This window comes from Artibeus jamaicensis, unplaced genomic scaffold (assembly GCF_021234435.1).
Source record: "Artibeus jamaicensis isolate MK-2021 breed Jamaican fruit bat unplaced genomic scaffold, CSHL_Jam_final contig_755, whole genome shotgun sequence".
Taxonomy (NCBI): Eukaryota; Metazoa; Chordata; class Mammalia; order Chiroptera; family Phyllostomidae; genus Artibeus; species Artibeus jamaicensis.
In genome coordinates, this window is record NW_026521950.1 from 169596 (window position 1) to 197520 (window position 27925).

At 59.4% G+C, this 27925-nt stretch overlaps 1 protein-coding gene across 4 annotated transcripts in view; it reads right to left on the reverse strand.

Annotated features, from left to right (window-relative positions):
• SPIRE2 (spire type actin nucleation factor 2) overlaps positions 1–27925 on the reverse strand; it is a 36467-nt gene that overhangs the window by 1674 nt on the left and 6868 nt on the right. For 3 of the 4 annotated variants that reach the window (XM_037142673.2, XM_037142687.2, XM_037142680.2), the window contains exons 1-13: positions 22225–22895; positions 13869–13912; positions 10082–10447; positions 7504–7584; positions 7226–7390; positions 6439–6525; positions 6115–6238; positions 5861–6030; positions 5083–5272; positions 4217–4338; positions 3028–3162; positions 2418–2485; positions 298–325 (exon numbers count right to left, since the gene is read on the reverse strand). In XM_037142673.2, coding sequence (XP_036998568.2) covers positions 298–325; positions 2418–2485; positions 3028–3162; positions 4217–4338; positions 5083–5272; positions 5861–6030; positions 6115–6238; positions 6439–6525; positions 7226–7390; positions 7504–7584; positions 10082–10447; positions 13869–13912; positions 22225–22495 — 1851 coding nt within the window. In that variant the 5' untranslated portion in view covers positions 22496–22895. Of the gene's footprint in view, positions 1–297; positions 326–2417; positions 2486–3027; positions 3163–4216; positions 4339–5082; positions 5273–5860; positions 6031–6114; positions 6239–6438; positions 6526–7225; positions 7391–7503; positions 7585–10081; positions 10448–13868; positions 13913–22224; positions 22896–27925 lie in introns of those variants that run through there. The other variant, XM_053672231.1, reaches the window with a different exon arrangement.

Consider the following 27925-nt stretch of genomic DNA (forward strand, 5'->3'; position numbering starts at 1 on the left):
GACACCTGAAGTTACAAAGAGCCCCCCAAACACTGGAGGACGTGTGGGGTCAGGAAGCTAGGACTTTTGGGGGAAGGGAAATGTTTCTTGGCATGGTCTTATTAACATGGAATGTTAAAAAAAACAAAAAGCAAAAAACCACAGTCCTGGAAAGTGCAGGAATGGGTTCCGCCTGCGGGGAGGAGAGGCGAGGGTGGTGTCCTCTGACAGGAGACCGCAGAGCCCCCGGGGATACTCCCGGCCAGGCAGCAGCCAAGCGAGACCCCAGGGGACTGCCCAGACCCCACGGAGCCTCACCTTTACGCTGCAGGAGGTGCAGACCGCTCTGGAAGGGAAGAGGAAGAGGGTCAGCCCGGTGAGGCCTCGGAGTAACAGCTGCTTCCTGGCAGGTGTCTCAGCAGCACACCTGCCTCTGGCTGGGCCCCTGGTTACCTCCGTGTCTCACTAGCATTTGACTCTCAAGTCTAGCTTTTCTCTTTATTTAGTTCTACACCCAAACTATTCCTGTCCTTCACGGCTCTTTCTCAGCATGTGTGGTCTGGAGTTCTCACCCCCCCCCCCGCACCTGTGTGGGTCCCACGCTTCTCACCACAGGAACCATCTGAGCCAGAGGGGCCACGATGAACGTTTTTTATTCCTCACATCTGATTTCAGAAGCAAATGCACTTTTTTGGGTAAACATTCAAACATTAGAATTGTAATTCAGACAATGGGTCCTCTTCTCTGAAGCCCAGTCCTCAGAGATGGCCCCAGCCAGAGATGCAGCCTTCATTTTCCTGGTATAAGCTTAGAGGTGCCAAGATGCACATTGCAAATAGAAAGGCAGTGGTGTCCAACGTGCCGTTCCATCGAGATGCACCAGGGCTCCTCCACATCAGTGCAAATCGCCCAAGTTCATTTTTAGAAACAAGCAGGTGATTTCTTGGGTGGGTGTCCCATCAATAAACCACTAGGTGAATTTTATTTTATTTCACTGTGGTCAGGGAACACACTTTGCGTGACTCGAGTCCTTCTACGTTTTTAACACTTGTTTCATGCCCCTGAATATGGTGTATGTGGGTGAATGTTCTGTGTGTACTTGAGAAGAACATGTCCTGCTACTGCCGGGGGCAGGGCTGCTCGTTCCCAGGGTGGGTCAGATCTTCTAGAGCCTCAGCTTCTTCCCGTCCCCCAGTTCTACCAGTTGTCGAGAGAAGGCCACTGAGGTCTCTAGTTATAACTGCATTTACCTATCTTCCATGTCGCTAACTTTCTGAACATAAATGGAGCTCACAACTTTTAATGTCCTGATCTGCTGATTCTCACATCTGTGTCAGTTCTCCATGATTATGACTGATTTTTCTCACGATAGGTCAGGTCTTCCTGCTTCTTGACATGCCTGCTAATCTTTGACTGGATGCCAAGCATTTTATCTTGCTGGGTGCTGGATACTTTTTATTCCTATTCTTTTTTTCATTTGATTTTTTAATTACATCTTATTGACTATGCTATTACAGTTCCAATATTTCCCCCCAGCCCTTCTCCACCCAGCACCCCCGACTCCCCCAGACGATCTCCACCCCATCGTCGATGTGCATGGGTCAGGTCTGTAAGTTCTTCCGCTGCTCTATCTCCTATGCCATACTTTGCATCCCCGTGACTATGCTGTAACTACCTATTTCTATGTCTTAGTCCCTTCACCTTTCTTGAGCTCTGTCCCGGGAAGCAGTTAAGATACTTGAGAATAGTCTGGTCCTTTCAGGTCTTGCTTCTGTTGATTGTTTAGGTCTGGGGCAATGCTTGGTCTCGGTACTTATCCCCCTAGTAACCAAGACCTTCTCGTGCTTTCCACTTGGTGGCCCATGAGTTACATTCCCGCCACCGCTGGTGGGAGCAGACGCTAAGTAGGGTACTGTTCCTTAAACCTGTAGGGGAGGGTCTGTAAGCTTTTTCTCTAAAGGGTTATATAGTATTTTAGGTGTGGCTAAATGACTAACGAATAAAACTCTATTAATACAAAACAGGCGGTGGCCATGTTTGGCCCATGGGCTAGAGTTTGCCAATCCCTCATTCTTTCAAAGCCTTCAGTAATTTCCTTACATGGGTGTATTGACCACTCTGCTGAGCACTCAACGGGGACCTTCGGCATGTCACTGAGGCTTGTTCTCGGGATAGCTCTCTCCTCCCTGAGGGCTCTGGGGCCTGGGGCTCCTGGGGTGCTCAGCTCCACCGCTCAAGGAGCCGAGCAGGCGCTGACTCATGGCCCAGAAACTCAGGCAATGGAGGTGAACCAACCCCACCTTTTCTTATGACCTGCCTGAGAGGACACCGCCACCCCCAATCACAGGGAATGTTCTGTCGGACAGTGCTGACCTTAGGGCTTCTCACCTCCTCCTGCCCATGTTAATTCACAGCCAAGGTGCTTACAGAAGACTCACCTTTTGCAAAAGAGACAGGTGGACGGCCAGGAAAACAGCGGGAATTTGCTTCGGCAACAGCAGCAAATCTGCAAGAAAAGGCCTCGTAGAAGATCAAAACATTAACATTATGAACATTAAATGGTAATAAATTCACAACTATCAACAATTGGCTTAAAAAAAACCCAAATGAAGCAAACAAGCAGAACAGAAACAGAATCATAAATGCGGAGATCACATGGAGGGGTGTCAGTTGGGAGGGCGAAGGAGGAGGTTGGGGGAAAAGGCACAGGGAATAAGAAGCACAAATTGGCAAGTACAGACCAGACCAAGGGAGGTTAAGAACAGTATAGGAAGTGGAGAAGCCAAAGAACTTATATGCATGACCCATGGACATGAACTAAGCGGGGAGCTTGCTGGGGGGAATGGAAATACCAGGGGGAGGAAGGCAAAAGGGGAAGAATTGGGATAACTGTAATAGCATAATCAATAAAATGTATTATTTTTAAAAAGAAAAGGCCTTGTTAGAGTCCAGTTTTGTCTAAAGTTCACTGGGTCCAGTCCTGTCCCCCCCACACCCCCATCCAGGGCTGCTGTGTTGTGAGGGTGTCCAGGGTCCAGGCTGCCTCACCTTCCCCTTCTTCAGGCTGCTGAAGAGCTCCCTGTTCTGCAGGAACTTCTCCATCTCAGCCTTGACCAGCACGCGGCGCACGCCCATCACCTCCTCCACGGTCAGAGCCAGGCTCTCCGCGGGGTGGCTGAACTCCTGCACACGGAGCAGGGGTCGGTGCTCCCTGGGGCCCTCAGTCCTGGGGCCTTGCAGGAGCCTCCCACAGCTCTCTTCCCTGCGGACCCTGACGTCTTCCTGGCCTTGGTCCACCCAGGCCCAGCAACTCCCACAAGGCCCCGTGCCTCAGCTCACGCACTCCGGGAGCTGCACGGGCCTCCATGACTTCTCTGACGAGACCTTCTGACGCGGCTGTGGGAGAGGCTCCTCCAGGCTCACCGAGCTCTTAGACAGAAGGTCGGCAGCCCCCACTGACACTCCCACGGCCGCCTCCCTACCCCAACCAGAGGCCCTGAGCTGGACCCGACCTTCAGAAACTGTGCGAGGCCATCAGTGTTTGTTGCTGTAAGCAGCCGTGTTCAGGGGTAATTTTCCGTGCAGGGAAGGACAACAAATTCAGAGCGCAGGGGAAAGCATTGCCTTTGTGGGGGGTATTAATAGTAGTACTACTGTGCATTTACGCTTTGCAAAGCATTTTAACATCTGATCTCACTTGAGCCTCTTGCTCAAACATCAAGGAAACGATACAGAGCACCCACTGACGTCTCTCCATATGCCGGCCAGGTGCCCGCTAGACAAAATCCCACCCTGAGGCTCTGGTCAAAATGCCAGCAAGTGTCAGAGCAAATTTCACAGCTAATGAAACCGAGGAGCAGGGAGGGTCAGCAGGGTCGTGGCTGAATGGAGACCACCGCCTCACCCCGGGAAAGGGCTCCCTAGTGCCGCCACGAGGACTTCAAGGCATAGGGTCTCTCCTCTGTGCTAAGCAGGGAGCTGGGACTCTACATGCCCACTGTCCCCTTGGCAAGGTCCTTCCCTTCCAGGGGCCACAGTGCCCAGAATGCCCAGCAGGGGGCAGCAGAGACCTACCTCCCCAGACGGCGGCCAGGGCCGCATGGACCAGCCACGCCCACCAAGGGAGGCAGATGCCACTCTGGGCTTCTGCTGGAGCCTTGTGCTGGGCACAGGTGAAGCTGAGCACTCGAGATGCATCCACCCCAGCCACCCTGGCCAGCGCTGCCCTTCCACTCACCAGCCACAGGTGATTGGTGTCTGGGGTGGCAGAGGCCTCTGGCCTGTCCCCTACTGAGCTCAGGTCACCGTGTCGGGAGGAGCTGGGATCAGCCTGGGACTGGACGCTCACAGGGAAGGGACCTGAGGAGGAGTTCAGAGACCCTGTCAGAACAACCCGGCAGAGATCCTGGAGGGGGCTGCCCAGGGGAGGAGGCAGTGGGGTGGCTTCACGGAGGCAGCAGGAGTAACCAAGCAGAAGGTCGAGTAGAGAGCACGTCACCCACGTCACGGGCCCATGCCGTGCAGCAGGCCCAAGGGACCCCGAAGGGGTCTGAGCCCCATGAATGAGCCAACGTTGGGAGTTCCAAGGCAGCCACGGCGCAGGCCCTGTGGGACCTGCCTGCTCTGCGGTCCCACTCACTGCACCGGCACTAGGGACCCAGAGGGCAGAGAGGGGCAGGGGGTCAAAGGCAGACTAGCCTCCACCATGGGGTCTCCGAGTCTTCAGGTTGGCGGAGACAGTGAGGTATGCACTGGCCTGGCCGGGACCTCTTCCTGGCCAGGAAAGGGGGTGACAACTACCAAATGGGACCATTCTGAAAGTGATCACAGGCCGAGGTGACCTAGAGGGCAGAAAGGGGGCCTGGCCAGGTCCGGTGGAATGACAACCCCATGTCCTGCCCGCATTTCGTGTGGCCCCAAGACTCGACCTGTCCTCCGTGACGATGGACGCAGAGGAGGAGGCCCTTGAGACTCGGAGGTGACAGAAAACGGGATGAGCTCCCTGCACCCTGCAGGTGCCACCTGCTCAAGAACAGGGACCCAGGCCAAGGGACACAGCACCCAAAGGACAGGACCAAGGGAGGGGCGAGAGGAGGCACTTGCCCTGCTCCTGGGTGCTGGGTCGGCAGGTGTGCATGCTGCCCGCACGGGCGCGAGACGGCTCCAAGCCTCTTGGGGGCTGAGTGGCTGGCTGCAGCCCAGACGCCCCTTCTGCCCGGAGCTGGGCGAGGTCGTGCTCTGAGAAAGAGCGGTCCCGCTTCAGGGTCACCTCCCCACACGGAGACTCTTCCTCCTGCGGACACACCAGACCCAGGCCTACCCTCACCACTCCACCCATAGCACGACCTGCCCGTGCCTGCACTGGGGCCACTGGGGCCACGGGGCCACCCTGCACCCACAGCCCAGTCCAACTGTTCTCTGGACAGGAAAGGCAAGTGGTCCCCAAACCAAACCGTTCCCTGCAGCCTCTGGAAAGCCCTGGAGAGGAGAGGCCTGGCATCAGGTGGAGCCTGCTGAGGTGGTCACCAACCCGGCCTTCCCAGTTCAGGGGGCAGCGAGGACAGGCTGGGAGCCCTGCTAGGACATGTTGGCTTTTCACCTCGACCAGGGGGCTGCTCAGCTTCCCTCCCAGTCCCAAGATGACAGTCCTTTCAGTGCCGTGGGAACAGGGGCCTCAAGGCCACTGTCCCTGTCATCCTCTGGTTCCCACCATGCTTGTGCCCAGGACAGGACACCAGCATCAGGGAAGGGTGCTGCCAGGGGTCCTGAGCAGTGGACACCGCAGCTGGAGGCTGCACCTGGGTTTGCTCGGCCCCTTCTCACCTCCTACCCCCCCCTTCCTCCCTCCCTTCTGTCTCTTCAGGCGCCTGCGGGGTCTGACCTCCGACGTGTTCATCTCCTCCATCTCTGCCAGTGTGGGCGCCTTCAGCAGGACCCGGGGCCTTGGGCGTCGGGCACAGCTCCCAGCGTCCGTCAGGGACAGGTTGATGCAGGAAGTGGACTTGACATCCCCAGAGCAGGCGTTGAGGATGCAGGGCAGAGAGCCAAACCCTGGGTGCGGGGGCAGGACGGGAGGTGAGGGAGGGCGCAGGTCGAGAGGTGAGGGGTGGCAAGGAGGGGGCATCCCTGGCTCACCCCGGCCACCCCAGCGCTCGGCGGCCACGGGGCGCAGCCTCCGCTCCTGCTTGATCTCCTCCAGGATCTTCTCGTGCAGGGTCCTCTGCTTCTGGGGCAGGGGGCGGAGCCTTCTCTCCGAGACCTGTGGGGGTGTGGCAGTGCAGGGTCCAAGGGGTGCGAGCCAGCGGGCACAAAGTTGGGGAGAACCACCAGGAGCCCACACATCAGGGAGCAGAGAGGTGCCCATTGAGCTCCTGGGGCACCTCCCTCCGCAAGAACTCCAGGCCGCCCTCCTGGTGGGAGGCGGGGGCGGGGGCGGGGCTGTTGGTGAGGAGCTGACACCTGCTTCAGTGGAGGCCGGGAGCGGATGAAGTCCAGGATGAGTTCGTGCGCGTCCTTCTTCACCCTGGGAGGGATGTCCCCATCGACCTGTGGGGAGGCGAGGAGACCCGGACCGTGAGACCCCCTGGGGCTGTCGGCTGGGGCGGGGCCGGGAGGGTCTCGCTGAACCGTGAGCAGGACCAGGCCCTCGCAGCCTCCTCCGGTGGCTCCCCAGGAGCTCCTGGAGTCCGGGGCTCTTCCCAGGGAATGCGGGCAGGGTGGTCGTGAGAGTCGGATGAACTGGCACATTTGAAATTCTTAGAGTGGGCCCTGACTGCTGCTTGGTGGGTTGGGTGATGTTTATTCTGAAAAGTGCAGGGTCGCCGGTGCAATTCCAGGTCAGGGCACCTGCCTGGGTGGGGCAGGTTTGGTCCCCTGACAGGGTGCTTACAAGAGGCCCCTGATTGGTTTCTCTCTCACATCGATGTTTCTCTCCCTCTCCCTTCCTTTCCCTCCCTCTAAAAATCAATAAGATCTTTTAAAAGTAAAAACATTCCTAGAGCGATGCCAGCATCCGGCAAGGGCCATAGAAGCATCATCACACTGGACGATCCTGTAGCCTCAGCTCCCAGCCCTGGTTCTCCAGAGCCCATGACTAAGCTCTCCCTGCCCTTGACTCACTGAGTCCCCGGTGCGACCCTGTGAGTCTGGGCCACATCTGCCGACTCCCACTGGGACCCTGGCTCAGCTTGGTTGCCCGCACATGGCAGGTGGGGCGGCCTGGCAGCAGCAGCCGGGGCCTGCTCACCATGACCTTGCGCAGCTTGTAGTTCCTGGCGCGGATGTCCTGCATCAGCATCTCGAAGGGGGTGAGCTGAAACTCGGTGGGCAGCGGGTTGAACTCCTGCTCCTGCACCTTCTTGAGCTTCACACCGTGGCGAAGTTCCCGCATGAGCTGCACCCAGAGCCGGGCCTGCACCCCGAGGAGAGGAGGATGGCCCTTAGCCACAGCAGGGCTCCCCGGGCCCCCTCGGCTCCGGTCCTCAGGGACCCTGGACGGGGGTGGGGGTGGCGCCCTCGTCTCACCCAGTCCGTGTGCCCCAGGTTGTCAAGCTCCGCCAGTGGCTGCTCCGCCCGAGGCTCGTCCTCCCGAAGTTTCTGCAGCATCTGTGCAGGGGGGGAGGTGGCAGATGGCAGCTTGGGGGACAGGCACCTGCCGGCCATTCGCTCGGGCCCTGCCCTTACCACACCAGCTGTGATTCCACCAGTAAGACAAGGGCTTCGGCTTGGGGGCTCAGAATAATATCTGGGGAAGCTGAGACGTCGGCCATGGAACCCACGGGACCTGTGACATCCCATCACTGCCTCCGGCAGCTTCTGCTGGGCAAGCACACCTTCCCTGGTCTGCTGCGCACCCCCAGCGAGGCGAGGGGCCCTCCACACACGGCTCAGAGCCCCGCTCGCCTGCGCCTGTGAAGCGCTGTTCCTCAGACCTCAGCCCACGGCCCCTCCTCAGGGGTGCCTTTGCTAGCCTCCTGCCCTGGGCCATACGCACCCACCCTCCCAGGGCACCCCGGACCCAGCCAGAGGTCTGCACAGATCTGCTTCTGTGACTGTTGTCTGCACTGTCGACTCCGAGAGGCCAGGCCACACCTTCTGTGGTTCCTCCTCACGTCGGTGTCCCTGTCTCCTAGTACAGAGTGACACGTGCCAGGTCTCGAGTGTTGTTGGATGGAGGGGAGTCGGGGGAGGCCTGGGTGAGCGAGAGAGTGAGCCCCTGGAAAATGGTCACGGGCCTGTACTGTTTGAACTGGGGAAAATGCCACCATTGTGGCCAGGGCCCAAGAAGGACACCGGGGTCGTCAGGCAGCTCCTGCGCTGAGAATCTGGGAAGAAGCTGCCGGGTCTGCTGCCACCATTGTCCTGGGTCTTGGCAGCTTCCGGGGCCTCTGTTCTCACCAACCCCTGAACCCCCACCCCGGAGAAGCGTCTGCCCTTTGGCACACAGTCCTTCCCCCTTCTAAGACAGAACCGGTTTCCCTGGCTATAGCCCCAAGTCACTTGCCAAACTGCTTTGGAACACTCTAGAAAACACCGCCAAGTTCCTGAGAAGCACAAGGTGTGTGAGTCTAAAAATAGACTATGTGTGACCTGGTGGTCCCTGTGGGCGTAGGGAATGAAGGTGTGCCTCCCATTCTCCTGCAGTACGTACACCTGTCCCCGAGCAGGCTGTCTGCCCAAAATGCCTGACAGGCTTGTCCCACAGAGAGACCCTCCTCCCTCTGCGCCCGCCACCAACTCGCCGAGCCTCTCCTGGGTCTACTGCTGGGTCTTTGTGCTCTTGCTAAAGAAAGAGCTCCTGGCGCCTGGGTCAGGAATCGACTCTTAACAGAATGGAGGCTTCAGAGCACCCACTAATTAGGGCGTTAGAAGCACGTCTCCACGATGCTGAGGAGTGGGGTGGGAGGCCAGCAGGGGCCGAGGACCCAGCCCACCTTGGGTCATCGACTGGGCCGCAGACCAGGCCCAGGAGGCTCAAGTGGCAGCTCTAACTGGTCCTGCACTGAGTCCCCGGCATCAGTCAGAACAAGCCTGAGAGCCTTCTCAGGCCCAGAGCGCCAGGGACACTGCCCAGAACACTTCAGGTGGGAGGAGAAGAGACCGCACCCATCATGGGTCACGGCGAAACCAGGGGCCAGCATCAGTTAATTCCAAAAACATCTTCTGCCACTTGTGCAACAGAGGGAAGCTAAGGCCCCTGACTTCTCCCAAGTGTCCATTTTCTCATCTGTGAGAGGCCGGTGTGAGGCAGGGGTCCCTGTGCACGGAGACCCCCATTTCAAGGAAACACCTCAGTTCCTTCCAAGGGCGAGGCCCGGAGAGGTGAAGGGCCAATTGTCAGCTCCTAACACTGAGACCCCCAGGGCCAGGGCAACCCTGAGGGAGAAGCCCCCCGAGAGCCAGGGGAGGCCCCAGCCCTGCCCGGTACTGGCTGTGACTTGGGGTGAGGGAGAAAGCCTCTCGGAGCCTCCACCTGCTCCTCTGTAAAAGGGTGACAGGCACGAGGGGCCTGGAGAGCAGCGTCGGCCATCACCGGCAGCAAATGCCTGGGCAAGTGTCCCTCACATAACTGCCTGTGGCCCCAGGGCTCCCAGCCCACGGAGCACCTCTGTGGGTCCAGGCTGCAGGGAGCAGGGGCTGGCTGCCTTTAGCATCCTGTCTTCAGGTGGAGCCAGCCTGCCCAGGTAAGCTGGAGGCGGGAGGTCGGGCACCGGGGAGGTTAAAGACCCCGCAGGAGTGGGGTCATGGAGCCAAGAGGCTGACAGGCTTTTAGGCAACTCTCTGAGCCTGTTCTCTCTGTGCAAAACTGGGTAAGAAGATGTGAGGGGCACCTTACAGCCTGCCAAGGTTTAGAATGGCGCCTGCTGGACGGACAGAAGGACAGAGTGACCCACACTCGGAGGGGGCACAGACAGCCATGCCCTAAGAATGACCCCTCCCCAGCCCTCTACCACCCTCTACCTCTACCCTGCACCAGAGGCAGCACCTACGTCCACCACCTCCTCCTCCTCCTGTGACCCCTCCACACGCTGGCCCTGGGCCCGCCCCCTCCACGAGCTCCGCCCCATGGCACACCCCCTGAGCACCGCCCCCCTGTGCTCACCTCCTTGGCCTCACGAACTCTGGCGAGGAAAGCCCGCAGCTCCAGCGTCTCCACGAACAGCGCCCGGCACACCGCCTGGTAGTGGGCCTGGGCGCCCCGCGGGTCCGTCAGGCGCGCTGCGCACAGCCGCATGGCCTGCGCGAAGGTGCGCACGACGCGGGGGCTGCCTTCCACCTCCTCCTCCTCCTCAGGGGCCCCATAGCCCTCGTCTGCCACCCCGCAGCCACCGTCCTCGTCATCATCGCAGTCGCTGTTGGCCATCAGGTCGATGAGCTGCTCCAGCTGTGGGCTGAGCTCCCGCTCCTCGCTCTCGTCCAGCCCCCAGTCCAGCGCCCGATACACAGCGAAGCCCAGCGACTGCACCATCTGCAGGACCGGGTGGGGGGTCAGATGGGGCCACTGGGAACCTGAATGACAGGACCCAACAGCAAAGGGAACAGCCAGCCATGGGCCACAGGGGACCACCGTGGGACCGCCAGAGCAAGCCACGGGTGGCCGGTGTGCCCACCACACAGCGCAGCCACTGCGGAAAACACGGGCCGGTTCTCACCATTCGAGCAGGCATTCACCACTAAACGCCTCTCCCGGACACGTGACCCAGAGGAAGGAAAACCCTCACAAGGACTGGCCCCGAAATGCCCCTGGCGCCCAACCCAGGAATGTCCAAACGTCTTCCACCGGTGGACGGCACACAGGCGTGACCCATCCTTACAGCAGAAACGAGGCACCAAGCCCCCCCCCCCCAGCCATTGTCTCACACCCTAAACGCCTGGTGGGGGCCAGCGTGAACCGGCCCAAAGCCTCCATTGGTTCGGGCCCTTCGGTCTCATGTGCAGCCACAAAAAGCAGCTCAGTGATTCCAGACCCGGGCCGGCAGGGGCGGGGCCTGGCCTGGACTTGAACTTCGGGCCATGGAAGAGGTCGGGTCCATGTGGTGAAGTGGGGGTACATTTGTCAGAACCTGTCAAGCTCAAGTGTAAAACACACCCCCATACATTTGATTACCAGAGACACCCTAATTAAATGTCATCTCCTAATGTAACGTAACCCTACCTTGTAAATCTGAGGCGAAAGGCCTGCATACCCAGTGCCTGCTGTGGCGACAAGCCGCTTCACTGTGCACGATCGCATTTGACAGCTGAACTCGTGTACAACTGACCTCCTCATTTAGGCATTTAAACTGCATGTTAACTTCAAGGTGTGTAAATTTAGCCTAAGAAAGAAAACCCTAAGAAATAACTGCACCTGAGAGGTGGGGGGGGGGGGGGGGGTGGAGCTACTGGGGGAAGAAGCCTTGGTACCAGTTGAAATCATGAGGCTGTTCTGTTTGCTTCATATAGGCTTGAAATTCTCCATAATAAGTTTTTTTAAAGGCCATCAGCACGTTAAAAATCTGTGCATCTTATAGTGCAGAGATGTTTTAACTCAGCGTTCCTCAGTTCTTCCTGGCCGTGAACCCCACTTTCAGGGACTAGCATGGACGTCTGTGGAACCAGAGTCCCATGGGCACATCCAAAGCCCAGGGAAGCAGCCCCAGGGATGCAGCCGATGCAGCCGAGCACTGAGGGCAGAGGCTGACCGCAGGGATGCTGCCGCCCTGTGCTCATGGCAACGGCACGGAGACACACACAAAGGGCGACGGCCCTGCTGTGTCGGGCACCTCGCTGAGCTCGTGGCCACCGGGCCTTGCCTCACCATGCCGGGGCACCTCTCGAGTCACAGGCAGGGCACAGAGGCACACGCCCGGCCCCTTGACTGAAACTAGCAACTAGCTGAGCTGAGCCTGAGGCTCGGGTCGGTCCACGGCCCATTGGAAGGCAGCTCGGTGGCAGGTGGAGCCACGTGCTCACCAGGGCAGCTGCCACTCCCCCACCACCTGGCCTCAGAGGAGCCCCCCGGGCAGGGGACGGGGTGCAAGACCAGGATTCTCTGTCCTGCAGACATACCTTGGGAAGCACCCTAGACCTCAAGGGACCTGGGGGCCAGCTGGGCTCAGGGTGACAGGTGGGAAGAGAAGGCTCAGCTAGTCCTCGGAGACCATCACCTCTCTGATTTAGGTGGGGGCATGGGCAGGGTCACACCCTGGAATCCAGGGTCAAAGGGCACAGCCCAAGGCCTAATGGCTGCTGACGCCTGACAGGCAACCACAGGGCCCAGGAGCCCCCGGGGCAGTGGGCTGGGAGCCACCTCATGCCCCTCAGGAGACTGCGTGACCTTCACACAAACTCCCATCTATTCCTTCAAGGAGATGGGGGCGGAGAAACTTCATGCCCACTCTGGGTCTGCCCCACAGCCCTGCTGGCCTTGCTGGTGGCTCTGACCAGCTCTGCCCAGTGAGGAGCGCTCTGCCACATGGGGCAATACAGACCGGGGGGAGTGATGGAAAAGCCCCCAGCCCCAGCAAAGCACAGCACCTAACTACCAGCCTCTTCCTCTTTGTCCAGGCCCCTGGCCTCAGTGAGCTCCACAGCAGTGAAAGGGTCAACTCCCTGCAAGCCTCTTATCCGATAGCTTCTGTGCCCCCGCATACCTGGAAGGCTGGCACTGGCTTTCCCTGAGGGGAAATCTGGGCGGCCGGCCAGGCTCTTTCTCAGGCCCTGCAGCCCTGCCTTTGGCGGGGGCACCAGCCGGGGGCCAGCCCAGGAAGAAAGGAGCTACAGCAGTTGGCCGGCTCCAACTCAGGGCCCAGGGAGAATCCAGGGGGCGTTGCAAGTGTCCCTGGGCACATTTTCTGGGGTGGGGCTATCGGGCTAACGTGCGGGCCCCCAGACACAACAGCCCGGACAAAGTTCCTGAGAAAGGGCTTGGAAACTGGTAACCACAGGGCTCCTTGGCGGTGGGAGGTGTGAGTGGCGGGGGCAGCCCTAGGGACTCGCCCAGGAGGTGGGGAGCAACCCTGGGTGGTAGATAAATAAATTCCAGAATATTATGCAGCAGCGAAGGGACTACCAGCCACGCGAAGTGATGAAGCTGAGTCTTGAAAACATCGTTTTTTCCAAATTCCAGAAAACTATACAGGGTGGGGCCAAAGTAGGTTGACAGTCGTTCGTGTGGAAAATAATACAATAAATAATTCATAATAATATGAGAATAAACTCTGAGTACTCATGACGGTGACCCCCACTTGCCCACCCTACACGCAGAGGATGCAGGGCCCCAGCAGTGCCAGGGGTGGGGCGTGGGTCCTGACCCTGACCCCAGGGAGAATGGCCAGCAGCTTTGGGGTGGTTTTGTTACTGTTGTTGAACCCTCCACAGCCGGTGACAGAGCCGCCTTCGGCCTGTGCTCATCCCCACTATGTATAGCCTGTTTAATATATAAATGTGCATTTGCACAGAACTTTTTTTAAAAGGCAGTGGAATGATAAACATCAAGTTCAGCACACACTGGGGAGGGGCAGGTGAGTGGGAGATGCCGGGGTCTGAGCTCAGGGTGGGGTGGGGGTTCCCAGGCATTGCTCACGGGGCTGGTTTCCTCTGTGCTCCCTGACCCACGCCTTGCCCACACTGTGTGCCCGGCGACGACCCCACACACCACGTCGCCTTCACTCCCTCAGGGAGGAAGGAGCAGGGGTCAGGTATCTTGGCTTCCCCTCCCCTGCAGGGCCAGGCGGCTCACTGGGGTCCAGACCACACACCTGGGTTCTCTCTCCCCCACCCACCCTGGGGACAGGATCTCGTCACCAGCCCCCTGCAAGGAAGCCCGCGCAGACACAGAAGCAATGGTGTAATGATACAGGTTAGCTTGAATATGTATCAAGTAAACGTAAAAACTGTTTTACCAGTACCTGGGCTTCTGAGTTGGCCGGTGACACCACCATGGTTGCGGGCTCTGCAAAAGAGAACAGATGACAGGTCGGGACATGCCCCATTCTGCAGACCCGAAGCAGGGGGCCGCCCAGCCACCCTCCCCTCGGGAACAAACGGCGCGTCTCCCAGAGCTTCCTTCACCGCACTGGGAAGCTCACAGGGGGCTGAGCCACTAGTCACTCGGACAGACGCCTACAAGGTCCAGCTGCAGACTGGACGTCCAGGTGCACGGTCAGGACAGTGAGGCAGGCCCTGCCCACTCACAGCGTGGAGCTGCATGCGGAGTTCCAGCAGCTGAGCTGGGTGAGTGGCATCGGCCCCCCTCTGGATCTGGGGGGGCGGTTCACCCAGACTGCCAGCCCCCCATCAGAGCCAGAGTGCCCCTTTGAAGCCCAGGTGCTAAGTCAGGCTCTGCCCGACTTAGTATTTTATTATGCTTCTTACCCAGCGTGGCACTGAGCTGGCATGTGGACATGTGGCTGCTCATGTGCCCCAAATACAACCCGGGAGGAAGGTGCTTTCAGTGCCCATTTCACAGATGAAGAAATGGAGGCCTACTGGGGAGAACTTGTTTGTCCCAAGGTGTCACAGGTAGTAGGTGGTGGTGCAAGGGAACCCAGACTTGAGCTCTAACCGCTACTGAGCCTGCCTCCCGGGGCCTCCCAAGAGGCCAGGCTGGATGAGACGGGACCCAGTGCTCCCCAAACCTTCCCTGAACTCAGTAGGTGGAGCTGCACTCGGTGTGAGCTTCTGCTGCCTTACATCCCCCAGGAATGAGGTGGGGAATAAAGACACGACCCATTAAATTGTCCGCTCAGCGAACCTGCTCACTGCATGAATATTTTCAAAATGCCACCACGGTCCAGGAAGATTGCCAAGATAAGGGGACTTTGCATCACATTAGATGCAAAGAAGCATCACATTAGATGCTGACCATTAGAAGAATGGAAAGCACCCGCCCCCAGGGTCGGTGGGATTCCAGCAGGCTGCTCACAGGACACTGTGACAGTTCGTGGCCATGACTGGGTGGAGGCCGTGGAGAAATCAGGCTCAGAGCAAAGGTACTTCCTGGGCCAGACCCGTGCCTGGAATTATTTTGATGACCAGGAAGGGGTGTGGCCAGCCTGCAGGGCTGCTTACAAACTGAGCCTGTCCTCCCATCAACAGGAAGCTGTATGGTTGGAATAATTTTAATGCTTTTGTCCCTGGCTGAAATAGTTCATATGTTAACAAAAGTGCTCGTGAATCTAACTGTGTGTCAAGTTGCAAGAACCTGGCGAGTCTCTGGGTTTGGATGAGCAAGCTGCCCCTCTGGGGGGTCTGGGGCGATGGAGGCTGTGCCCAGCTCTTTGCACAGAACCCTTTGAAATGACGTGTTGTGGCTTCAACCCGTGCTGCCACCTCCTGGAGCTCGGTGCTGTCATGTCCACTTTACAGATGAGAGCACTGAGGTTCAGACAGATAGAGAAATGTAGCCAAGACCACAGAGCCAATAAATGGCTGGGCTGGGAACCACATACCCTAAAATGTCCCCTCCCCACCCACCTGGAACACCCCGGCACAACCGAGTGAAGCTACAATAACTCGTGACCAAGGTGGTCACCCAGCATCACGCCAAGTGGCGTTTGTTCCTTTAGAAAATCACCCCCGTGGAGACCAGAGGCGGCCAGATGGAGGCAAGGGTTGGCAGCGGGGGCTGCGGGGCGGATGCCCCACTGAGGTGGTGCTACAGCCAGGAGCCAGGACACCTGGTGCCCCGGACAGTGCCTCTGTCCCTGCAGGGGACTGGATGTACTACGGAAGGAGGCCTCCAGTTTCTCTTCTACAAAACCCCAAATATGGAGAAATCAAGCAGCTCCCGAGTTTTCTTTGCAGTGACCCTCTGTCATAGAAAAGACGGAAGAATTTGCTCGTGGGGACTGCAGCCTGGAGGCCCCTAGAGCAGCTTCAGGTGAAGTGCTCCCACCTGTGTGGCAGGTGAGGGGCAGGAGGGGGCTCCCCCGCAGCCTCAGCCCCCATCCACCTGGGGCCAGGGGTGGGAGTGAGGGGCACCATTCAGGCAAGGGTCCTACCTGCCTCTGCCACCATGGCTGTGACTCTGGGGTCTACAGAGTGAAAGGGCACCTGCCCCACCTAACGAGAAAGAGAGCAGACGCTTCCCAGGGCACGACGCCCTGCAAGGATGTGGACCAGCAAGATGGCAACAATGAGTGGCGAGCGTCCTGCCCAGGACTGCACAGGCCTGGGGTCAGGGCAGCGAGTGGCCGTGGAGGAGACCCCAGGCATCTGGAGGGAGGCTGGCCACAGCCTGGGCTGCAGCAGGCTCTGCAGGCGGGACCCCCAGGGGTCTCAAGTGCTGACAGTCACTGCAGACGGAACAGTAGAGGGGTCTCTCAAGCCCGGGAGGCTCCCGCCTGTCACATCTCAGGCTTAGAGCAGCCACGCGGCCACATGGCAGGGCAGACATAGGCCCAGGCCGCTGTGAGAATGTGGCCCCCCCCAGTGCTGGCGGACAGGACACCAGCCCCCACGCCTCTCCAGTCACACCCGCTCACCACCATGCAGGACACTGGCGACCACTCATGGCCGTGCCCCTCCTCACAGAGAAACGCTGCAAACACATGGACGACATGTCCACACAGGGGACCCTGGACAGACACCAAGAAGAAGGAGATGTCCTTTATAACGAGACGGATCAGCCTGCTCTCAAGGGGAGTAGGAGGCAGCCCCCTACGTTCGCAGGGTGGGTGCCCTGAGCCTTCTGCAGTGAGGGGGCTCCCCTCTCACTTCCTGAATTGTGTGCATGTGTGACAGTGAGCGAAGCCACCATGTCACCTCCTCACACACACTCAGAGCTGGGGGTTGGCGGGGAGACAGGGCCTGGAGCCAGTCAACCGGTGTGTGGCGGGCACCTCCTCTCATAAACAGGGCGTCGCCCACCACACCGGTTACTGGAGAGATTAAAGAAACATGCACCGAAAGTCTGGTGTCTAGCAAGCTACCAATAAACGCCGTTCCACCAACAGGAAATGAATCTTACAACATAAGTCAGGTGTCACCCGAGACCAAGCGCTGGTCTCTAGTAATGACTGCTGGAGGCAGGGCGGGACGCCCACCCGAAACCATGGAGCTCGTGTGTTTGTTCAGCAAACAGAGAGAGCTCTTTGGGTCCAAGGCGGCCGCACTTCGCTCCGCCACCGCCCCAGGGCGGGTGAGCTCAACGTGGGTGAGTTTGCCACGAACTCACACGTCACCCACAGGGTTGCCTCCCTGCGAGCAAGAACCCAGGACCACCAGGCACCGAGTGAATTCCGGGGGGCCAAGTCGGGGAGACATGTGTGGGCCAGAGCTGCCCTCCCTGAGACAACCCAGGCCCAGTCTCCGCCTCTCCACCAAGTTCTAGCGCCTCCGCTCCCAGGAGCCCCCACACCAGCCCCTGCCCAGGCTGGGAAAAAGCCCAGGGAGACCCCACCGGTGGTCACAGCAGATGGGCCGCAGCCCAGAAAGCGATGTTCCAACTGCCTGTCCTTCTGCCCAGCTAAGGACGGTGGAGGGAGCTTCTCAAGCGGTTTTCAGGGACTCTGTCCTCTAGGCCACTGCTGCCCAACAGCACAGCCAGGAGACAGGGCAGGGGGGCTTGCCCAAGGCCACCTGGCTGAGACCCAGCCCCCCACTAGCCTGGCTCTGCAGACCGTGACTGGGCCCCCTCTCTGACCAGTTGAGTTGTCCTGCTACTGGAGGCGTTCCAGCAACAGCAGGGGGACCCCTCCTTAAGGTGTGGCCCGGGGGATGCACGCACAGGACACCAGTGGCCCCAGAGAGGGACCTGCAGCGTCAGCATCAGTGGGACTTGTCAGAAATGCACGTTTGCGGGCCCATTCCAGGCATGGGGGGACCTGCAGCAGGGTCATGGCACTCGACGTGCCCCTGAAAAACAGCCCCTGAAAGTGAGGGGACTGTAATTCCAGAACCCGTGTCCTGCCGATGCTGCTGAGGAGGAAGTGTCCACCCCCCGTGGCCCCCCTCCTCGGTTCCACCAGCCTGTCCGCGCCCCAGTCCTAGGCCTGCGCAGGACCTGTGACCCTGGGGCCTGGGGGAGGCAGAGCAAGTGAGGTTGCCAACCACCTGACCTCTAACTGCAAGAGAAGGAGTCTGTGTCCAGTTCATATGGGTCAATGTGTGTGGTTTGTTACTGCAGCCAGGGAAATGCCCACACTCTGCTTTTAATCTGCCCCCACCGGCTCCCACTGTCCAGTCCCTGGGGAGGGGCTGTGACACCGGCGCCCGTCAGTGGGGACAGATGTGCTGACACTGAACAGACAGGGTGCCAGATGGAGGTGAAGACAGCAGGGGCACTTCCTCCGGGTGCCCCGGCTCACTGCAGGCTGATCTGCCTGGTCCCCTGGGAATCTATTCCCAGGCAGACGCCCTGGAGGCCAGACGCCCTCTGAGCCGCCCAACAGCATCCGAGTGAAACCCCAGTGTCTTCCTGTGGCCGATACTCACCGGCATGTTTGCTTAAATGCCTACATCCCGGGACCAGATCAACCAGTGCCACAGTGCTGCCTTTGTGGGGCCACGAGGACCTGGGGTGGGGACGGGGCGGCAGGACCAGGGTCCCAAAGGCGGCAGAGGGGCTGGAGCTGTACCCACCATAAGCCAAATTGCAAGGGTGCACAGAGACCCCAGGGACCCTGTCTCAAGAGTTGAAGCCTCTCCTGAAAGCCCAGGGCAGGATCTGAACACGGCAGGTGGGCAGGGCGGTCAGCCCAGGAGGCAGGTGGGTGGAGCGTCTCCTGGGGTCATCCATGCAGGGAGGGTCAGGATTGCTAGGGGTGGCCTTCCTGTGAGGTCACTGCTGCCACGAGTGAGACCAAATCAGGACTGCTATCTGCAAACACACCCGGCTCTGTCACACCCATCGGGTGCCCTTCTCTCACCTGCACCTCACCCCCCACAGCGCCAGGCCCTCAGCACACCCGCAGCCCGACCAGCCCCGCACCCGGTGCTCTGAAGGGGGTGCCGGGTGTCCTCTGGATGGAGGGCATTTTACATCAGCTAGACATGTGCATGGCAGGCAGCAGCCCATTCCGGTCAGGGCTTGTGTGTGGGAACCTGCGCCCATGTTTCCGCGTGTGCCTGTGTGTCTGAGAATGTGTGTGCGTGTCTGAGTGTCCACGTGCCTGCACACACGTGCTTCCTGGGCCCAGGGTAGATGCAGGCTCTTACCTGTGCTCCCCCACCCGTGTCCCCCACTCCACACACGGCACTGACACCCACTTTATGGAGGAGGAGTGGGGGTACTGGGGAGACGCCCCTCCTGCTCTCCAGCACTGCTCTGTCTCTAGCCGCTGGGTAAAGAGGTGGGAAAGAGATTCCTGGCTCCATGGGGCTCATGACCCAGGGACGCCCAGTGCCCTGTGGGACTGACTGGGTTTCTGCGCCGGGAAAGCCTGTGTCCACGCAGCCTGGGCTGCGCAGGGAGCTGCCTGCAGGGCCTTCGCCCCGAGACTGCGGTGCTTGAGGGTCAGTGGCCTCAGAACCAGAGGCGGAATGGAAGGTACAGGACTGGCTGGTGCGACCTGGCTGACAGGTCACGTGAGGCACTTGAGCATCTGAAGAGTGGAGCCTACAAAAAGCTTTAGCACCAAAACTGACAGGAAAAACCAGGAAAGTACGGCAGCCGGTAGATTAGCAGAAGCAGAATGGAGACGAGGGAGAAAAGGGATGAAGGGGTGGGCTCAGCTGTGCGGTTATCCACCCCCAGCCTCAGGGAGCCCGGAGGAAAGGACGCTTCCCCAGCAGACACAGGCCCGGAGGGCAGGGGCCTCTCTGTCACGGTGACGGCCAAGCCCTGCCTCAGGTGGACAGATGCTGCCGAGCGCATGGCGGGGCCGCCCGGTCACTGACGGAGCTGCCCCGGGATGCGACCTTTGTCACGGGCATTAGCTCCCGGCAGTTCACCGCAGGGCCCGGCCAGCTCCTGCCTCCGTCAGACAAGGAAGCCCCTCCCCTCTGTGGGCTCCTTCATGGCCTCTTAAAGGTGCCTTCACATGTCAACATGTTTCCATTTTCCCACTTTGGAGAAAAGGGGCTTCCAAGGGTCATGAAGAAGTCTTCAGACTGAAGCTGAGGGAGCTGCTTCTCCCTGCTCTCCCCCTGCAGGTCCCCGTTGGCCTGCTGAGATGCTATTAGTCATTCCCCTAAGGACGGTGGAGTTCTGCAGCTGATCTCCTGAAAGTTATTGTAAACATTTACTTATCCAGAGAAAGTTTCTCTGATTGCTATTTACAGTGAGAAATACCTGCGCACACCCCTCCGAACGCTGGGGTGCCGCCTCTGACAGACAGCTGGTCTGAAGTCCAGCTGATTCACGAAGGGTCAGTAAGGGCAGAAAAGAAAGTTCGGGTAATCCGTTTTCCTTCATCTTGAAACGGCTGCAAGTCACTAACCTTATCTACCTTTACGACATGTTTATGCACAGAAACCAAAGACCGTAATGACTGGAAAATTCAAAACTGGGCTCCCTGATGTCACGGGCTGGTGCCGCCCCATAAAGCTCGCTCAGCGCAGGAACGAGCAGCTACGAGTGAGCTTTGAACCCAGCCTGGGTTTCCAGTCCAGCACATGGAGGCAGCAGAAAATGCTCCTGGTCTTCAATAACCAGGAAGAAGGGGCTGATATGTCCCTGGGGGCTGAAGAGACGGACCGTGTCTGACCACAGCCGACAGCCCTCTCGGCACACTTGGGGGAGTGCCAGTGAGACACGCAGTGTGGCTCGCTCACCGTGCGAGGGGTGCAGGGTGCATCTCTGTTCTAACCTGCTGCTGGGATTGGCAGGAAACTACTTACACTCTGGACCTCAGTTTCACCATCTTTAAAATCAGAGGGTCAGACCAGACCGGGCAGGCCCCCGCTGTCCGGTCCTGCGGTGCCCAGAGCCAGACCTTGGGCTACATGGTCTCCAAGGGTGGGGCAGAGCACTAAGATGGTGTTTTTATCAGAAAAATACAGCATCAGGAGAACCAACCTTTGTGAATATCTAACTCCAGGGCCCACAGGCGAGAGGCAGTGTGGGGCATGGGGCTCCCAGGCCCGCCTCTGAAGAAGGCTTACTGAATGCGGAACCCAAGCCCTGCCTCCTTCGATGGGACTGGGTGTGCCTGAGCCTCGGCTCCCCGGGAGTAAAATGGGGGTACCCCTCCGTGCCGACTCTTACAATTCTCACCGGCATCCCATGGTGGGGGTGGAAGCACAGCACGGGGATGACCAGGGGGCACAGCCATGGTTCCAGGGCAGGGTGCAGCAGCCTCCCCTCCCCGAGGTTACCAGAGAGTCTGTGCCCTCCCGGGCTTTGCCCTGGTCCTTCCCATCCTCCACGACACCTGCCTGAAAGGGTCTCCACAGACCCACAGCTCCTGGGGCTGCAGAGGCTCCAGTCTCCTCCAGCCCACGCAGCCGCTTTGTGCCCCCCACGTGTCAGCTTTGGGGGAACAGCATCACCCGCTCCATGCCAGGACTCCTCCATGCCAGGACTCCGGTTCCCCAGGGAAGAAAACAACTTTTTTCTTAAAGAGACAAAAGCCACCTTAACGCACCATGCTGAGTAGACTTTGAACACCTTCCAAGGGTTTCTTAGTGACGGTGAAGAACAGAAAAACTGCACAAGTTGTCTCCCAAGTTCTACTCATCATCCCTTGCTTTCTATTGGGGGGAGGAAACAGGGCGGGGACAACCCAGCAGGAATTCCAGGGAGACCCGCCCCTCCTCCTTTCACCATCAGGCCCTCGAAAAAAAACCCCAGGAGGACATCTGTCCTTTCCTGCCCAGGGCACCGGTGCCACAAGGGTTCCCCACCACGAATCCTGAGAGGAAGAGGCCAGGTGGGAGAGGGCGGGCGGGCCTTCGGCGCCAGGCCGGAGCTCCTCTCCTCTGAGGGCAACGTGCCCAGCTGCAGGCAGCCCCCCCAAAGCACCTGGCCCTGAAGCTGAGAGGCGGGTTCCAGAATGGGGGAGGGGCCAGGGACGGAGGTCCCGTCTCAGCAGAGTTGGGGCGGGCGGGGGGTGGCGGTGAGGGGGTCGGTTGGCTTCCAAGCCAGAAAAGGGACCCGGCCTTCCTGTCCGCAGAGAGAGAGAGAAGGCGGAGAGAAGGGTCAGAAAGGGGCGCCGGGTGCAGCCGAGGCGGGGAAGGGGGGGCGTGTGCCCTGCCCAGGAGGAGAGAGGAAGAAGGGGTCACAGCCGCTCCCCCAGGACCGACGCCGGACCGGCTCCCCGGGCCGCCCGCCACCCCAGCGCCGCCCGCCCCAGCGCCCGGCCACACCCCCGCCGGCCTCACCCGCTGCGCCGGGCTCCAGCCGCGCGCCGACCGAGCCGTCCCTGCGCAGGAGGATGTCCGCCGTGTCCCGGATGCGCCGCCGGCCGCCCGGCGCGCCCCGCAGCCCGCGGCAGCACTGGAAGCACACGGCCCACGCCTGCTCCTCGTTGATGGGCTGCTCGTACGCCTTCAGCACCTCGTCCAGGGACAGCTCCCACGGCTCCGGCTGCCCGCCGCCCGCCGCCCGCTCCCCGGCCGCCGCGCCCGCGCTGCAGCCGCCGGCCCCGGCCATGGCCGCCCCATCATCGCCCGCTGCGCGCCCAGCCGGTTTCCATAACAGCCGCGCCGGGGCAGCCGACGCACCCGCCGAGCGCGGGGGGCGGGTCCCGCGCCTCCGGCCGCTGCTTTGTCATCCTCAGCGGCCCCGCCCCCAGCGCGCGGCGCAGGTGAGCGCGGGGAGGGAGCTCCCAGCCTGGGAGGGGCGCCAGGCCGGGGGTTGCTGGAGCCGCAGCAGGGGCTGGAAGCCGGGGAGGCCGAGGGTGCGGGGCGCAAGGCCGGGCCGAGGGGAGGCCCGTGCCCCGACGCCGGTCTGTCCGTCCCGGAGATCCCGGGAAAGCCAGGCGGTGGGCGCCCACGCCCGGCCCTTCCGCAGGTCCAGAGGCCGGCTCCTAACCCAGACCACGGTGCAGCGATGGCGGGGGCCCCGCACGCTGGGCGCGGGAATGCGAGAGGCAGCCAGGGGGACTGTGACCCCCACCCCCGCGAGTGCGCGCGTACACACACACACACACACACACACACACACACACACACTCAAGATGCCCGCAGCGGCCTCTGGCGGTTACTGTCGGGCGGTGGGAGCGAGGGAGACCTCACAGCACAAAGCACTGAGTGAATGACCCTTTTCAGCAGGACAAGGGCCTGCGTTAAATGCTCCATTGTCTCCGGAAAAGTGAACGGCGTCTCAGCGCACCCGTGGGCGGAGGTTGTGCCTTCATCCCCTGCCAGCTCCCTGGTCCCGCGGGAGGATGGCACCCTGGCACCCCAGCGACGTTATCTGGGCTAACCCGAGACCCCTTCAGCCACAGGGTCAGGTGGTCAGAGTTAACAGCCAAGCGCAAGGGGTGAAAAAAATGCCAGTCAGGCCCCAGCCTGGACCCCCTCGCAGCACAGGACATGCAGGTTCCTGGAGGCTCTCCCCGGCTGGGGTGAGCCCGGGGTTCTGAAGTCCCCGAGACTCTGAGCCATGCAGTGATTTCCCCTCATTCCAAGGAGACGTGGGGCAGGCTATCACCTGGGGTCCTCTGGGTGTTTAGTCTTCAAACAAAAAGGAGTTTGACAAAGACGGGCTGTTCAGAGGCTCTGTGTTTGGTAGCTGGGAAACTTTCAGCTCTCCAGGCTTATTCAGTGGAAACAACAGTGTTGGCACTTTGGCAATGGCGTGCGTGGGACGTGTGCTGAGTAAATGGCACAGAGCAGCTGGGACTCAGGTGACTCTCCTGCCTAATCTCTTACACACACACACACACACACAGTTGTTGGCAGACAGACGAAGACTCGTCCAGGTCTGCCTTAGAGCGGCAGTGGTTTAGGGAAAGTGCCCCCGGACTCTCACCACAGAGCCAGGCGTGTGACTGGTGGGACACTGTCCTCCCCCGATACCATGCACTCGCTCCCGATGAGCCCACATAATGGTCAGACTCCATGGGAGTGAGGACTTCCATCTGCAGCGCCTTTGGTGGAGGGGGCGACGCTCCTGGCCAAGGCCAGGCCACCCCTGCCCCAGGGCAGTGGCTGGACAGGGAAGCGGCAGTCGTCCTGATTGGAAGCTGGGTGAGAGCAAGAGACACCTTCCCTTCAGACCCGGGTTTTGGTACCAAAACAAACACGAACAAAAAGAGAAGTAGCTTTCCTGCCTTCAAAGGGCCTCAAGCCCCCCTCTGTGACCACACGCCTTTAGGATCTCATTTGATGAGCAGGTGTCTTGTTAAGGGCCTTGTGACAACCCACACCTGCTGACCCAGTGGCCTTGGCGGTCACCTGTGTAAGGGTGCAATGCCAGTTATGATCTGGCATTGATCATTTAAGTTTTTTAAAATATATTTTTAAATATTTTATTTATTTATTTTTAGAGAGGGGCAGGGAGGGAGAAAGGAGAGGGAGGGAAACATCAGTGTGTGGTTGCCTCTCACGTGGCCCCCACTGGGGACCTGGCTCACAACCCAGGCATGTGCCCCAACGGGGAATCGAACCTGCATCCCTTCAGCTTGAAGCCCGTGCTCAACCCACTGAGCAACACCAGCCAGAGCCGATCATTTAGGTTTTAAAAACTAGGTTTTACTTATCTCTTGGTGTCTGAAGGTTTGCCCCTCTGGCTGTGACCAAAGCGAGGAAGCAGAAGCACCAGTTACCTCTCCATATGCCCCTAGAAACGTGTTTTTCCCTCCCAGGTCACTTACCACACATCTCCCCCAGAAAAAAGTGCTGCATGAGACCTAGAAATGGCCCTGGAAGGTGAGAAGTAAGTCCAACGAGGCCTCCAGGGCGTGGTGGTGGCAGAGAAAGGGACTCCAACTTTGTAGCCTGGATGCCACTGGAGAAGACACCATTTGGGCTACCTCTGACAACCAGGGGCACCAGGGTCCAGGCTGGTTGGTGGGAGCATTGGGGACAGTGATAAGTTCCACCCGTTAGTCACCAGTCAAGTCCGGACAACTATTTCCTTCCCACGGCTGGGCCCAAAGCAGTGCCCACAGTTTTATTCATCAGGCTGAGGGCTCTGCCGTGAGGTGCCCACATGGGTGAACAGTCATCCTCTGGGCTGCACAGAAAGGGAAGCTTCTGATGGGGGCACAGCACAGGCACCTGGTTGGGGGGGCATTCATCCATGCCCAAAGAGGCCGTAGGGTAACATTTTGCGATTTGTCCGAGGAGTGTGATTGGAATCAGAGATATGCTCGTTCCTCTATAATTTGAACTTGCCACTCGGGTTTTGGGAATAAACAGTGTCCTTCCGGCCGTTACAAGAGGCCTGGCAGAATCGATTGAGGTCAATCATTAACTCAGGTTGGAAAGCGTGGACCAAGGTCATTTCTACTTGCACCTGCTCCTCAGAAACATGTTCTTTATACTGACTGGCCTCCCAGCACAGGAGGAAGTTCCAGGGGCGGTGTCACGCCTCACTGTTAGGGCCGTGCCTGGAGACGGAATAGGAGCGTTTAGTGCTTGGAGGGCAGGAATCACTTCATCGAGCTGGCACGTCGGCTCCCAGGTGTCCGTCTCGCGCTGCAGGCCGTCTACACCCAGGCACTTGCTGAGCCCCGGCCGTGGATGTCTCAGGCCGGTTGGACAGGCCAACTGGCACCCTCCCCTACCCTGTTCTTAGGGGAAAACAGCGCGTGGAGCACCTTCCCTACAGGCGGGTGAGGTTCCCAGTAGGTGCTGATGTGGAGGGGACCCCACTGGTTGTCTTTCCCGTTCTCTGTGGGGTTTGGAGGGAGCTGTGACCGCTCTTCACCTTGGCAATGCAATGGGAGCGGCAAGCAGTTCCTGGCTGCCCTTGGCCAGGGGTGAAGAGGCTCTGGGGCCCAGACGTCTGAGCCTCTTTGCAGACATGGGAGGTAGAGGACCCTGATTCTAGGCTCCTGGAGGCCGAGAGGATAAGTTCTAGCTGGGTCCCCAGGAGCCCCATGGACAGCGCTTGCATAATTCCAGGGGTGGGGTGGGCGGGTGCAGGGCTCCAGGGCCAGAGGGGCCTCAGGGAGGACACCATGTTCGCTGAGACAGAGGTCACAGTAGTCACATACAGGAGCAAGGTTGGGTGCAAGGTCAAAGACAGTTCGAGATGAGAGGCCATGGATTCCACTGGCTGCAGCAGACCGCTCGGCTATGGAGACGGCAGTGCCAGGCTCTGGTCCCCTCACCGATTCCACTTCAGAGGGAAAAACAGGTCGGCTTCCCCCAGGGGACCCGTGCGGTGAGCAGGCAGGCTCCTGGTGCCAGGACGCAGAGGCCCCTGAATGCTCTCTTTGTCTGGCTCCTTGCGGCCAGGCTGGGCTCAGGGGTCCGGAGAAAGGGCTGAAATGTGAGAGGCCGGGGTTTTGTGCTTTAGGTTTATTTTGGGAGAACGATAACGGCTGTGAATCCCAAGGGAGCTCAGAGAGCCAGGCTGTGCCTGAGGGCTGAATGGGAGCCCAGAACAGCTCCCAGGGAAGGGCCCTGGGAGGCTCACTGCTGGCTTCTAGGCTGGTGGGGAGGGCGAGGCGGGGTGGGGCTTCCAGACCCCAGCACTGGACTCTGAGGTCCCAGGGCCAGGCCAGGATGACCACCACAGATGCGGGGCTGTCCTGTGTGAGGCCGGCCCAGAAGAGTGGGGCTTTGGGGAGTTAGCTGCTCAACCTGTAGTTAAGTGTAGGGAACGCCAGAGGACCCGGTTTGCTTTCCACCAGAGACGTTGGAGGTCATTTACGAAGTCTTGTGTTTTTCCAGTTTTCAGCAGGGAGAGCAGGGCGGGGCACTTCCCAGGCACGTTACTCACCCACCAGCTATAAGCACCCCTCCCAGTCCCCACCTCCCCCCCAGCCTGCAGTGAAGCCAGTTCCCAGCACAGCTGACACCTCTGTAAAACTGTAGAAATAATGACCAATCCATGTTGGCTGATACGACGACGTTTGAGGTGCACACACTGGCCCCAGACAGTCCCTGCCATGTGGCCCACTGACTACAAACTCACACGTCCCCTTGTCTCGCAGAGCGGGCACACCGTCCACCCCGTCCCGTGCTCTGCTCCTCACTCCTCAGCTGGTGGGGAGCTGTGTGAGTGTGTGCAGCCTCTGTGTCCTGCCGGTGGCCACGTCGACGCAGCCCCAGAGGACAGGGTCTTGTTGGCTCAGTGGCTGCTGTCCCAGGCACCCCGGGCCCTGTAAGGGAAGCGTGGATGTTGGCTTCTACAGGTGGCCCGTGTGGATTCTAAGAAACAGACTGTCTGGGTCTGTTTCACCAATAAACACTGTCCCACAGCCCTGCACACGACTGTGCCCATCCATGCAATCCCAGCGCTCTTCGATGCTTTTTCAAAAACTTCCTCTTTGTTTCCCAGTTTGAGTAATTCCTGTTTTGCTCAGCCTTTGACAAAGGCTTTCTTCATCTCTGCCTCCATACTCTTGTGTCTCATGGTCCTCCTCTGTCTGTTGGGGACCTTTCCTGCCGGGGACGTCAGCGTATTAATCGTGGTTGTTCCAACATCGGGGGCTCACCTGGGGCTGGTCCTGTTACTTGCTTTGTCTTTTAAGAGTGGGTTGATTTGGCCCTGGCCGGGTAACTCAGTTTTTTGGAGCACTGTCCCGATACAGCAAGGTCGTGGATTTGGGGGTTTGATCCCCACTCAGGGCACATACAAGAACCAACCAATGAAGGCGTGAATAAGTGGAACAATAAATCGATGTTCTTCTCTCTCTCTAAACATCAAAGTTAAATAAAAATGTTTTTTAAAAGAGCAGTTTAATTTTTTTCTTTCTCTCATAATTTTTGATTGCATGCGAAACATGTGTGGGCCAGAGGGGTCCCAGACGAGCTGTGTTTTTGTGTCTCGCGTGCAGAGCGCGTCCTGCCTGCACCTGTTCTCTGAGCTCTGACCTGTTCCCCAAAAGGTCTCGCCCACCGCAGGCTCCCCTGGGCACATCACAGTGACATGTTTGGTGATTCCAGTTGCTGGGCACCCTGC